This window comes from Prunus avium, chromosome 2, assembly GCF_965620075.1.
Source record: "Prunus avium chromosome 2, drPruAviu1.hap1.1, whole genome shotgun sequence".
Taxonomy (NCBI): domain Eukaryota; kingdom Viridiplantae; phylum Streptophyta; class Magnoliopsida; order Rosales; family Rosaceae; genus Prunus; species Prunus avium.
In genome coordinates this window covers 23,479,067-23,493,717 of record NC_142285.1, presented here as the reverse complement: position 1 = coordinate 23,493,717, position 14,651 = coordinate 23,479,067, and the positions used below count along the sequence as shown (strand labels likewise).

At 35.8% G+C, this 14,651-nt stretch overlaps 1 protein-coding gene across 1 annotated transcript in view; it reads left to right on the top strand.

The window, feature by feature from the left end:
* LOC148296661 (uncharacterized) overlaps nucleotides 1–14,005 on the top strand; it is a 42,852-nt gene extending 28,847 nt beyond the window's left edge. Inside the window, exon 4 of the mRNA XM_088248596.1 lies at nucleotides 13,985–14,005. Within this exon, the coding sequence (XP_088104722.1) occupies nucleotides 13,985–14,005 (21 nt within the window). The remainder of the gene's footprint in view (nucleotides 1–13,984) is intronic.
* The last annotated feature ends 646 nt before the right edge of the window (nucleotides 14,006–14,651 follow it).

The following is a 14,651-nucleotide window of genomic DNA, read 5'->3' as shown; positions in this document are numbered from 1 at the left end:
TTCGGCTTCCAATTTTGGTCACTTCCGGCCACTTTTTGGGGTAGGTCCAAGAACAAAAGTGGTTCCAAATTAGGTGTTTTACCTAAGGTAGGAAGCTTGGCCAGCGATGTGGAGATTTTCCGATCGCCGTAAATTTCTTTGGACACCCACGCTCTGCCGACGCATGGGCCACGTGTTGGCTTGTCATCGTGTCCTAAAATGATCTCCTGGTTCTTACGAGTGCGTATGTACTTTCAGATTCCAATTCAGATAACGTTTGAACCCCGAACGGATTTTGCCTATTTAGCGATTTCCGGGTTCGATATGTTTGAACCGTTGGATCGCTTCCAATTTATTATATGTTGATCTAGGCATTCCTAGGATCATGTAGGATTTCATGAAACGTGAATCGGAGCGCCAGATGTTCCGATTCAATAAGTTAAAGTTTGTGTTTTACGATAACCGTCCGATCGTGCAATTGCGAGTGATCTAACCGTCCAATCTGGACCAAACTTACAGGACGTGTATCCTAGACCTTGTGGAACCCATAGGAACTTTCGGATCGTAACATGGAGGTCGTGGGCCCCGCGGGCCTGGTTGACCAGGTTTGGGCAGTTGACTGTGAGTCTTCCGAGGTAGTTTCACTGTTCGAGGAGTACTAGAACGACCCTTTTGGACGAGTCTTGACCGTCATTTGATTTATGTTTATTATGTGGGTCTATGAGATTATTTGTATGGTTTTATGTGGAGAGTTTATGCATATTGTTTTAATGGTTTATTGAAATATATTATATATTTGATTAATGGAATTAATGTGTTATGAAGTAATTGTGATATATGTGGGTTTGACATATTCGAGTATCTTGCGTCATATGTTTAATATTTGAGAAATTGCTACCTATGTTGGATATGTGTGGGGTACTTGGGTTGTTGATGTGAGATGCTAGAAAGACATGAGTTAGAATGTCAGTTTGAGTGCTATTAGCACTACCTTAGGTACCTCCCTGGATATAGAATATGCTTGAGAGTTTATTGTCTATACTATGAATAGGTATTGTGGGAAAATTGAGTTAAGGAAGGGAATATTAGTTTCATAATATTTATATAAGGGATTACGAACTCCACCATCATATGTACCTCCCCTTGGATGATGACACTTGGAAAAAGTGGAAACGGATATTTGGAAATAGTGGATATGGACATTGGGATACATGGAAATGGATTTATGGAAATTGTGGATGTGGTATGGATATGACGGAACCCGGGGCATCCTTGACGGGATGTTGCTGTAGACCCTTGATTGGGTAGTCTGCGCGCGTAGGGCTGTTTTCAGGTGTACGGGTCTTGATTCTTCATCCATACGTGCTGGCTGAGAGTTAGTCCCCCGGTTGGACGGCTTGTCCCTAGCCACATAGCCGTTTGAGGGCTGTTACGTGTGGACTAGTCAACAATCCCCGGTTGGATTGTTTCCCCCAGTACATGATGTGCATCCTCACATGTACCCCCCTTGGATATTGGTACTTGGACACAGTGGATATGGATACTTGAAAAGGTCGAAACCCGGGGCATCCTTGACGGGATGTTGCTGTAGACCCTTGATTGGGTAGTGTGCACGCGTAGGGCTGTTTTCAGGCGTACGGGTCTTGATTCTTCGTCCGTACGTGCTAGCTGAGAGTTAATCCCCCGGTTGGACAGCTCGTCCCTAGCCACATAGCCGTTTGAGGGCTGTTACGTGTGGACTAGTCAACAATCCCTGGTTGGATTGTTTTCCCCTGGTACATGATGATGGTGAGAGGTGGGTGTTTTATATATACTTATATACTCATTTATAGGCATACATGTTACATATTGGTATATGTGGTTTTGATTCTGGATTGAGATTCATGAGTTTGTGCTTTGTGAGTACCCTGTGTTGGTTTTAAAACATTTTTAAGAAGTTGATTTGAATATTAAACATGCATTTAATCAAATTAATCGCAGCGGAAGTCTAAGGTGGTTGTTTAAATCCAAAAACAAAACTTCTTCCAAGTATCTTAAGCCATGAACATTGATATGTTTTTCATAAATGAAAATTCAAGAGAAAGGATAAGATCTAATTACCCTTGAAGCAATTATATGAACCAATTTGTGTTTGGTCTTCTCTTGATGATTTCCTCTTTGTTGATCTCCTCTTTGATCTTTGATCTTTGCTCCTTGATCTTTCTCCTCCATGTGAGCCACAAAAGTATATGGCCTCTAAGTCTCCACACCAATGGAACCTTGAGATGAGAAGAAGTATCTTGAGAATACTTGGATGCTAGTGCAAGATTCTCAAGATTGGTTTCAATCTAAACCACTTTGAAAGATGAAAGTGTTTCACTCTTGAAAACTCTCTTTTTTCTCTCTTTGATCTTCCAAACCCATTTTGTTGATGTTGGATTGTGTTTGTGTGTTAATGAGCTTATGGAAACAATTCCCATACACATTCACTTAAGCATTTTCGGCCAAACCCCATTGGGCTTCCAAAATTGGGCCTTATGACACTTAAACCATAATATTTAGTTGTCTTAAGCCCTTGGGCTTGATACCCAACCATTTGGGCTTTCCGTTAACTATTACTTAGCCCAAATACGGTTTTACACGTAGTAAATCATCCACATCAAATCAATCAAATTGATTTCCTCATTCTCATTTGTATTACTCAAAGTTAACCATTTAAGGTGTGCGATCCATTAGGTTCTAATTAGCAAGGCAGTGGGAAAATATTAGAACTCTTTCTAACCAACTGGAATTAAAACCCTATTTTTAATTCTTCCTTTATTTGGATCGATCACAATCAATCCTAGGACTTCCACAAGCCAAGAGTGACATCTAGCAATATATCAAGGCTACCCAAGCTAACCAGAATAGATGAAGAACCTATTCAGTTGGAATTGCAATGCAATACGGTCCTTCTCTTATACAATGTTTCAAATCATATTATTAGGGTACGGATTGTTTATGTCAAACCCCTAATATGATTTATAACCTCATGTGATTCAAAAGAACATGATTAAGAACAACTTTCTAAATCAAGCTCAAAATACTTTCGCCAAAGATTTACTGAATCACATCTTGAAACATTCTCCTTCTTTATCGAAAGTAGAGATTCCTTATTGTACATTCACATGCCCCTATGATGAATTAAGAGATCCCAACAACACTTAAGACAAATCTTTTACGGCTTGCCTTTAAGAGCTATCAAAGATCAATAACGCATCACAAGACAACCATGATGCCTCAGGTCTAAGGACTAATTTGCATTATTGCAACTATGAGTTCTCGTTTGACATATAGATAAATACTCCATACGAGAACTACGGTTGATCGCGTTCAGTGTACTCATTCACTAATGAGCACCCACATACTTGTATTAGTGTCAACTACACAAATGGTTTGAGACTAACCATCATCCCAATTGAGCATACATAATATGTGCTAATCTTGACGGTTTATCAATGTCCATTTGATAACCTATGATTAGGAACATTTTGGGATACTACAGTTAGAGATTAAAGGTCTCATGAATCTAATCTTCTTTAGATTACTTTATCTCTTATTTAGCATACCCTGGACATTTGTTTCTTTACACAATGTAAAAGATAACAAAATAAGTTTGCCCTTTATATATCATATACGAAATGTATTCTAAGGAGATTACATCAAATGTATTGGCTCTTAGGGCACATTTCTAACACCCTGTACATGTATGAATGTTTAAGCCCTGGATTGGGAAGTGTTGTTCGGCAACATACGCCTTGAATAGGGTATGGTTACGGGGTTGAACTGATATAAAGAAAGAGATTGAGAATGTGTTCATTTTTGTTTTGTCGGAATCGGAGTTTTGACCATTGAGAAAGAACTACGTGTGGCTTGATCCCTCACCCAAGGGTACGTAGGTAGTCTGGGGTCACACCTAGGTGCAGCAGTGAAATAGACTATATTTAAAAAGGTTTGACCAATTCTAAGTTTGAATATTGATTTTGAGGTGGTTATTGGATGTGAATCCTAATTATTATTTTTGGGTTCGGGTTTGAATATGTTGATATGCCTGAAGCTTGATTTAAACTTGAGCGAGATTAAATGCTTGTTTATTCCTCAGTTATTACTTGATTGAATTCTATTAAACAATGTGCATGGTTTTGACATGTCTGAGGACCTTTTCGAAGTAAACGATTGATTTTTAGGTTTGGTTATTTTGTATGACAGCTCGTGGTTCTGCCTTGATTTTATCTGGAGGTGTGATGCCTATTCTGTAAATTGTGTTTATTACATTGTGTGTGCTGCCTGTTGGGTTTTAAATTGTGATTAATTTTCAGGTTGAAAATTTGGGAAAAGGCTAATTTATAGGGGAGCCTCTGCCGAAATTTCGGCAGAAAGTCTCGGTTCTTAGTAAGTGGGCCCGGAATCGGTGTGATGTCGAAATTTCCACAGGATTCGTCTCGAGTTTCGAGGAATTCGGGGCGGGTCCTGTCATTATCTGTCATGGGAATTGTTATGATGATGAGTCATTTCTCGCTTGTTTTTTTCTTTCTTTTCAATGCTTGAAACAATTGCTACATGCTAAGAGCTATGGTGGGAGTGCATTGGTTTCTTCCATAAATTGTTTTTGCCTCCATTTGCAATTTTTAAGGTCTATATGTAGGAACAGATAATTGTGTTACAAAACCCACATTCTCCAACAGCAGCCCCACATTGTGGTGCTGTTATTTGGCTTGGCTCTATTAGCATGCTACTTTACTAGTATCTCCCACGCACATAGAGTACACTTCTAGAAGGTCTTAAGGATCTTAACTTCGTTTCAGCAATCAGATGACCTGTCCCTTCTTCCCCAAGACCCAAGCTCTACAAACTAAACTAATTATTCATAATATTGATGGCACACCTTATCCTTGACTATTCTGAAGTGAAACGTTCTTAGATGTGGAAAAATATTTCTTTGCTTTTACACAATTGTATCCAATTGTTGTTTTTTTTTATAGCTATTTGTTCCATATGCGGACTAGTTAATTCACCATACAAAACATAAATATTAGAAGCAATTTCTTTTTTCGTTATAACTCTATGATAAATATGAAAAAGATAAATACTATTCATAAAATAGATATTAAAAAAAAGTAGATAAAAGTATGTAAAACTCTATGATAAAAGTATATGAAAGTATATCACTTAACTTTATAAAATATGTAAAAGTCATTAAGAATTTGTCAACTCTATAAAAGTCATTCAGTTACAAAAAGTCTTTAAAAGTTAGAATTGGATACACCCAATAATATTTTATTGGGGTGACACCAGTGGTGGAGCCACTCCTGTGCCTAGAGTAGCCCAATATAAAATTTGTAATAAACAGCTTATAATTTAAGTTATAGTTCCCTCTAAAACAAATTAGACATGACTAAATTATAAATATTTAGCTCTAAACACCAAACATGTAATTATTAAATACTTAGGTGTTTTATATACTTGTATTTTCTACTTCGACCCCCTAACTTTACAATTCTAGTTCAGTCCCAGGGTGACATTATGTGCGTTTGACTTCAGATCATCAGATAGAACTATTTTTCATATAGGATAAACGGAATGCATGCTAATCGACTCTACATCCTACTTGTTTACATCTCTAGCTACATATTACGATTAATTTTACTAATAAAAAAAAAAAAAAAAAAAAAAGAAGCTTGGCGCAGGATATATTTATTCAATAAATGGATCGGTACAATTTATTCAATTAACCAAACTTGGCGCAGGATATTACAACGACTTCCATCAATATCAGCCGTTGTTCGATGCTGTGTGGAATGGGGATCCGAATCAAGCGAAGGAGTTTCTTACCTTACATCCCAATGCAGTTAGAGCAATACATCCGTACTCAAACAAGACAGCTCTTCACATGGCAATAGAACTAGAGCACGAGCATATTGCGGAAGAGGTTGTGCAGTTGATGACAGAAGAAGACTTGGAAATAAAAAATTTAGGCTGGACCGCTCTTGCTCTTGCTGCAAATCGAGGAAATATTAGAATGGTAGAATGCATGGTTAGGAAGAGCAAGAAAATACTTACTATTCCCACTGAGAACAAAAATTTGACTCCAATTCTCTTGGCTTGTTTCAATGAACATTGGGATGTCGTTCGTTATCTCTACTCCGTCACTCCAATTCAAGATCTAATGCCTGAGAAAGGCCCATACGGCGCTGGACTTCTTTGCCAATATATTTGTGCCAAAAATTTTGGTATAAGTTTTAGGGAATATTTGTGCCAATTTTATAATCTTAACTAAAAATACCACCCCTCCCCAATTTTGTACAACTATCACCTATAAATATAAAATTATTGTCCACTTATTGCTGAATTTTCACAAGTTCAGAAATTTTGTTCTCTCTTAGGTCACTCAGCTCTCTCTCTCTCTCTAGCACAGCTCTCTTTCTCTTTGGTTTCTGTCTAACGCAGCTCTCTGTGTCTCTCTTGGCTCTCTCTCTCTTGGCTCTCTCTCTCTCTAGCGCAACTCTCTGTCTCTCTCTTTGCTCTATTTCTCATAGCGCAGCTCTTTCTCTCTCTAGCTTCGTTATGTCTTTTTCTCCCTCTATTCGGTCTCTTGCTCTCTGTTTGGAATCGCGAACCCCTCCCTTTAGGTATGTCTTCTGAATAGCTGCTTGCAACCTTGAAGCTTTAGTGGATTGCCGACCTCGAAAAGGTAGTGTTGATGGTTATTTTCTTAAAATCAGTGGGATTATGTGAAATGGGTTATATTTTGATTGTTTGGGTTTGTGTTAAATTCGTTTTGGCTTTAATTGCTTTGGGTTAGGTTTTGTTGAATATTCATGCTCAGTCATCTGGGTTTGTACCAATTGCACTTAGATTGGTCTGGATATGTGAATCTTGAAACTTGGGATTTTCCATTTGATGTAGTAGATCTGTATAGTGTGATTCTGATGTGTTATTGGTATACTGCTGTTGTGTTCCTCTTATTTTACCGTCGTATTGCTGTTATATTGCTGTTATATTGCCATTGTATTGTATGGTTATTGTGGTTATTTGTTCTATTTCTAAGTTGATTCAATTCTCTTATGAAAATTTATTTGAAGTTTTATACATAGTTTTTGCTCTAATTTTTCGTTTTGAATTATTCGTTAAAGTTTATTTATTTATTCATTTAAAATTTTGGAATTGATGAGATATATGGTCTGGGCTTGAGATTACCCTAATTTATTGTTCTTTATTGTGATTGTGATTTTAGCTAAGGATTGGGTGATGTGTTTTTGTTTTGGGTCATTTGATATGGTTTTGAGATTGGTTTCATATCTATGATTTTGGTTAGTGTTAAAGTAAATAAATGGGTATTTCATTCCTGTGGTTTTTGTGGAGGTACACCATTGTATCATACTTATTTTCTCTTCTGATGATATGGTTCTATAATGTATTTGTTTGGTCAGGCTGGTTTGATAAGTGCATGAGCCGTGCTGAAAAGTGGCAAAAAAAACTTAAAATGCAGAGCAATAGGGTCCTTAAATACACAAGTTGAAATGCCTCAGCAGGTTTGTACCTGTCAGTGCATGGATTTAAATGTGTTATTGACTCTTCAACTTTCATAATATTTTTATATTGTGAAAAATGAAAAGATTATGTTCATTGTATCAAAGTTACCTGTAAGTAATAAGATCATGTCGTAGTGAAAGATAAGCCCCTGCCATCATTTAATCTCACTCTGTTCTTTACCTTTTACTGAGGCCCTCAGTATAGTCTCTTATGTAGTGTTTTTTGGTATATATGATCACTGCTCTAATTAATTTTTCTACTTGCAGACGAAACTTAAACTTACTGGGAATCCACGTGGTCGTTTAGTGACATATTCAGAAACTCAGAGTCTGATGGTTTGTTTCTAAGAATCTTTTTTCTTCTGGTTGCTGACTTTATCCTGGTTGAAAATATTGAACAGAGGTCTTCGCATTTATTAATTATTATGGACTCATGTAAAGCATCTGTGCCCATTGTTTTTCACAACAAGGAAAGAAAATAACCTATAGATCACACTGCGATTAGATGCTAAAATTAGTAAAGCATTGATGGAGCGTTATGCTTTAGGTTTGCATTCCCTTTGTTTCCAGTTAATTTTACACCATGAGATTGGGGGAAGGGAAAGAGGTCAAATAGGGATTCCTTTAGAGCTATTCCCAATTAATTTTTTCTTTCCAAGATGCAAGCAGGAGGCTTAAGGCTACTGAGAATCATATGCCTATGATTTCTTTCCCATGCCCTACAAAATTTCTTAGATTTATATGGGGGTGGGTTGGGCCATGTTGTGTATGAAGGTTTGTCTGTCTTTAATAATGATTTCTCTCAGGGTGTAATTCCATTCGGAGCTATCTCATTTGCAATATGTGTTTTTTGAACCATTGGGAAAGCATGATGGCATGTAAGTGAGCTCCTGACTCGTGCTATGTTTTGTTTTTGGCATCTCATGTGCCAATCATAAAAATGGTATATTCTTGATTCTGTTGTTCCTAACAATTTCTCATTTCCTTAGAATAATCATATCAAGGTTAATATCATTTATTGTTGTGAGTGCATCTAGTGATAGACGTTGAGGACAGAAAGTGCATGTGAAGAAATTGTTTTGTTCAAATAAAAGAAACCTGCATAGAGTGATGTAAAAGATAATGTTTACGTGATTTTTTTTTTTGTGTGGTTAATGTATTAAATATCTAAGAAATAAAAGCAGATTTCAATTACAAGTCTTTGGATTCAACATAGTAGAGTAGTTCAACCTAAAAAAAAAAAAAGCCTAGTATCTATAAGCTAGACTATGAGCTAATATATTATGTCTGCTATCTTTTGATTGAGTACATCACAATTTTTCCATTCTCGTGAGTATATTTTGCTCAAGGAGAAAATTCCCATAGGAAATAATATATATAACTCTCATTTTACCTGCAAAAAGTAAATTCTTGGTTGACGCTTGGTTTTGTGTGTGTTAAATTGGTGGATGCTTCTCATCTGGTTTTGGTTGATAACATGTAATATTGTCTGGTAGTAAAGATACACTTTTTTGTCCCTTCTACTTTATTGTTTTTGTTCTTCCTTTTAGCTAGTAGTGTACATGTTTTGTTACAACATGCTTTTCTTCATTCTTTCTCTCTTTTATCAGGTTTGGTAAATCATGTTTGTGTCATTCAGTGCAACATTATATTACAGTGCACTACGAGCAAAAAGAAACACTAATTGTTATGTGTTACGAAGATAATGGAATCTAAACTCATATTATACAATTTTAAAAGCTTTGGAGAATTTAGGGCTCACCCCATATGTGTATGAATCCAATCAATAGCCATTCTTGTCACTGAACTAGTTTCTAAGATTGGTGAATTTTGAATATTCTTCCCTCTGAAATTCTGCACATACAACCTTATATTTCTTGAAATTGGTGTCTATTACAGTGTTGGTGATCTTTGGTATGTTACTAAATCCGCTAGAACCAAAATTCTTTCATGTTGTGATTTTGCTATACCATGAGTGGACATTTTTGAATTGCCTATTTTAAATTTGCATTCCTGTTTTCTGCATATTATTTGGTTGAGATTCCTCTTCTTCATATCATAGGGTGAAAGGAACAAGATATTTCAATTGCCCCCCACTTCATGGTGGAATCGTTCGGCCAGACAAAGTAAAGGTTCGTATGCATTTGTATTCTAGAACACTTCGAAATGATTTTTTTTCCTAATTTTCCTATCAAGATGTGGAGTATATTATTGTTTGGTTTGATTGGCTGTTTCACAAGGAACATGAATGTGTTTGTTTTAAAGTTTAATATGACTTGTTACCTCATAGCACTACTACAAAAATTGAAATAGACGACGGGGAAACGCCGTCGTCTTTTTCTTTTTCAAACCGTCGTTAAATCGACAGTCGTCTTTTTGAAAGTCAAACTACGACGGTAATTCACCGTCGTCTATTATATGTAAAAACGACGGTTTTTAAAAGAACCGTCGTCTATTACATGTAAAGACGACACTTTCTCTGAAAAAACCGTCGTTATTGAATGTAAAGACGACACTTTTTTTTATAGAACCGTCGTCTATTAAATATAAAGACGACACTTTTTCTGAAAAAACCGTCGTCTATTTAATGTAAAGACGACACTTTTTCTGAAAAAACCATCGTCTATTTAAATGTAAAGACGACACTTTTTATGAAAAAACCGTCGTCTATTTAATGTAACGACGACACTTTTTCTGAAAAACCATCGTCTATTTAAATGTAAAGACGACACTTTTTCTGAAAAAACCGTCGTCTATTTAAATGTAAAGAGGACACTTTTTCTTAAAAAACCGTCGTTTATTATATCCAAAGACGTCTATTAAATCTAAAAAAGACGGTTTTGTTCCAAAAAATCGCCGTTTATTATCTGTAAAAATGATGTACTAATTTCATTTTAGATATCCTAAAAAATTATTTCTTTCATAAAACTTGAAGATTCAATTGTAATTACATTGTTTACCAATCTTGATTCCTACTATATCCATACAAAATACCATATTTATAACATTATAACCTATAATTACAAAATACCATATCCAAAGCATTAACCTATGGTTGTTGTATCTTCCACAATTTGTACTTGTTCTCCACATTCAGCTGTCATCTTGGAGTAGTGTTCTAAGTCATCTTGGTCAAATGGATCTTATATTCTTCTAAGTTGTCATCTTGGCCTTTGAGCTACACTTGATATAAGCTGCAGCACCTATTTGCCATGTCATCTTACCTGAGCAATCAAAAACCACAATAAGATTACATTATCTTGCTGTCATTTTAACTAACAAAAAATATGCATAAGCTTATGCAGGAAAAGTTCATTTGTAACACAATACAGAAGAACATTTTGACTAACTTAGAGTTTCTTTTGTGACGTGGATGGGGAGCTCACCAAGAAGGCGCGATGGAGATCTGTCATCGAACCTCAAGCGACATCGAAGACCAAATCTGATGTTCTAGGATTTTCCCATCTCGCAAGGTCTCTAGATCTGTTTTCAAGGTCATCTTAACTAACAAAAAATATGCATCATCTATACAAGCATAAGCTTATGCAGGAAAAGTTCATTTGTAACACAATACAGAAGAACATTTTGACTAACTTAGAGTTGCTTCTGTGATGTGGATGGCGAGAGCTCACCAAGAAGGCGTGATGGAGATCTGTCATCGAACCTCAGGCGACATCGAAGACCAGATCTGATGTTCTAGGATTTTCCCATCTTGCAAGGTCTCTAGATATGTTTTCAAGGACATCGTCGTCGTTGACTGTGAATATGGCGTCAATGGCGGCTAGTGATGACTGATGCGAAGAACGATGGCGTTGATGGCGTCGCTGCGTCGATGGCGTTGACGGCGTCGCTGCTTCGATGGCGTCGATGGCTGGTAGGTACGTATGAGGAGTAGAAAGGTGAGAGATGGAGTGTTTCAGATAGCTCAGGAGGGTTTCAAGAAGAGAGGAGCTCAGGAGGTTTCAAGGAGGGAGAGATAAAGTTTTCAGAGACGGGGGAAAATCTGAAAATTTGTCGAGCGCGAATTCACTTAAGTGGCCTTTTTTTAGCGTGTTTTAAAAGACGACGCTTGTTAATGAGAGATAAGGTTTTCAAAGACGGGGGAAAATTTGAAAATTTGTCGAGCGCGAATTCACTTAAGTGGCCTTTTTTTAGCGTGTTTTAAAAGATGACGCTTTTTATAAAAACATCGTCATCTTTACATATAATAGACGACCCTTTTTAAAAAAAAAAACCGTCATCTTTACATATAATAGACGACCCTTTTCATAAAAAACCGTCGTCTTTACATAATCCGTCATTCGTTTGTTTTAAAATTAAGTCGTTTATTATGATTTACAACGTCTTTAATTTCTTAATGCCGACGTGGTTTGTGGGTTTTATTAATAATATTTTATTCTATTTAATTCGAAATATTCATAATAAATTTAAAATAAATCCAAAAAATGCAACGTCAACTCCTATGAAGTCATTGAGATATTTTCTTCCCCCTTAAGCTTTAAAAAATTAAGTTTGAGTTATACAAATTTAAAATTACCACCAAAAAGAAAAATGTTTTCATGAGTCACAACATCACTTATACTTTAATGGTTTAGGGTTTAGGGTTTAGGGGGATAAAGGTTTATTTTTGGGGTTTAGGGTTTATGGTTAATATATATTAGGCCGTAAAACCATAATCCCTTTTCTAAAATTATTTAAACATATATATATAGTTTAGGGTTTATATTTTATGGTTTATAATAAGCGTCATGTTTATTTATATTGTTAACGACGGTTTTTTTGTTTTCCGTCGATGATTATCGAAGAGCGCATTTCTAAACCATGATTTCTTTAAAATAACGTTGTACACGCATAACAACGTCATAGTTTTTTAAAAAGCGACGTAAAAGGTTTTTCAAACGACGCTATTTTTCAAACCGTCGTCTTTACATATAATAGACAACCCTTTTTATTAAAAAACCGTCGTCTTTACTTAATAATAGACGACCCTTTTTATAAAAAACCGTCGTCTTTACATATAATAGACAACCCTCTTTTATAAAAAAAACCGTCGTCTTTACATATAATAGACGACCCTTTTTATAAAAAACCGTCATCTTTACATATAATAGACGACCCTTTTTATAAAAAACCGTCGTCTTTACATATAATAGACGACCCTTTTATAAAAAACCGTCGTCTTTACATATAATAGACTACCCTTTTTATAAAAAAACCGTCGTCTTTACATCTAATAGACTACCCTTTTTATAAAAAACCGTCGTCTTTACATATAATAGACGACCCTTTTCATAAAAAACCGTCGTCTTTACATATAATAGACGACCCTTTTTACAAAAAAACCGTCGTCTTTACTTATAATAGACGACCCTTTTTATAAAAAACCGTCGTCTTTACTTAATAATAGACGACCCTTTTTATAAAAAAACCGTCATCTTTACATATAATAGACGACAGTTCTTTCAAAACAACCATGTCTTTACCAAAAAAAGGACACTTGATTTTTAAAAGACGACGCTTATCATACCTGCTGTCGTTGTTTTTTGGTCAGATTTTAACTCTAAAGAAAAGCTTTTTAATAAGACGACACTTTTTTATTTGTATGCGTCGTTATAAAAAAATTCTCAACAGTATCTCCATTTTTTAGTTGTTTAAGTCACTTATCCACGACGGTTTTTTGTTACCGTCGTCTTTTTAAAAACAACGATGGTTTTTTGTTCTACCGTCGTCTTTTTCTGGTCGTCTTTTGCCCTTTTTGTAGTAGTGTAGGTTGTCACCCATCTGTGGTATTTCAACCGCTTCATGAACAGAACAATAGTTTGGGGCTCACCTTTTAGCCCTGGATAAGCTGAAAGTTCACCTATATCCTTCTTGGTATGGACTGTCATCCAATGTTCAAACTGTGATAACTAAGTGATATGTCTCTGGTAGTTTTGTTAAGAGGGACTCGTAGATTTTGTATTACTGGGAACTGTTGCAAAAGTATGATAAATGAAATTTGTCAATGATTAAGCTAAAATTCGATATATGGAGTCCTATTTGACAATTTAATCTAGAAGGTGTGAGTGTTTTTCAATAAATAAAAAATTAAGACTTTTACTGTTATACATTAGAAGAAGAACTCAAGGTTAAGGCGGGGAGTTAGCTTAGGAACTATTCCTCAATGATGACTTGGTTAATTGCAAATCGTGGAGTCAGCAATGACTGTTAAATGCAATTGGATTCCTACCATTCTAGTGCACATACCTTTTCCATCTGAAGTGTCTTATGTGAAATGAAATTGCTTTTAAAGACCTAATTGAAAGGGTTTCTTTATATTCATTCACAGCGGATAAGTAATATCATTGTAAAATTCTTAACTTCAAACCTTTTAGCTAACAGTCTATTGAGTGCCTTTGTGTATTTCCTGCATGACTTGTTCATGGAGTTGACTAATGTGACTAATGCAATTTCAGGTTGGTGACTACCCTAAATGAGATCCATTCGAGGAGGATGAAATCTAAGCAGGTCTTAGGGAGAGTACTTATGTATTTCATGTTTCTACATAACCTTTTTGGGGCAATCGCCCTGAAGTTTCCTTATATTGTTCAAGTTGTTATATTATTGGGAGGGAGGGTCCAGGAATGAAACCGAGAAACCTGTTGAGGTTTGAATAAGAACTCTTTTATCTAGTATTTACATCATTCTTGAACATTGTAATGGAGCCAATCTGCTTGTATGCATATCTGATGCTTTCTGCTGAGGTTCCCATTGATGTCATGCCTCTTTTTTCTTTTTTACTTTGCTTTTTTTCTTTTGGCTTGTCATATATGTGTGCCAGATAGCTGCATTTGGCACTATGAACTGACTCGGTGGCAGTTACAAATTAACATAGGTCTTAATTCTGGAATTGTCATTCATAAACTCTATCTCTGTACTTAACCCAGTTTTTTTTGCAGGTCGGTCTCAACAAAGTGTTGATTGCAATATTCTAAAGAAGATGACCATACACTGTTATTTTATGTAGGCATACATATGAGATGGCTTAGCTTTAATTGGTTTGGTTGTTCCAAGTTTTATGTACACAATCTCACAGTCACTGCCGAGTTGTTTTTCATTTCATGTATTTCTCCGTGGTTTTTT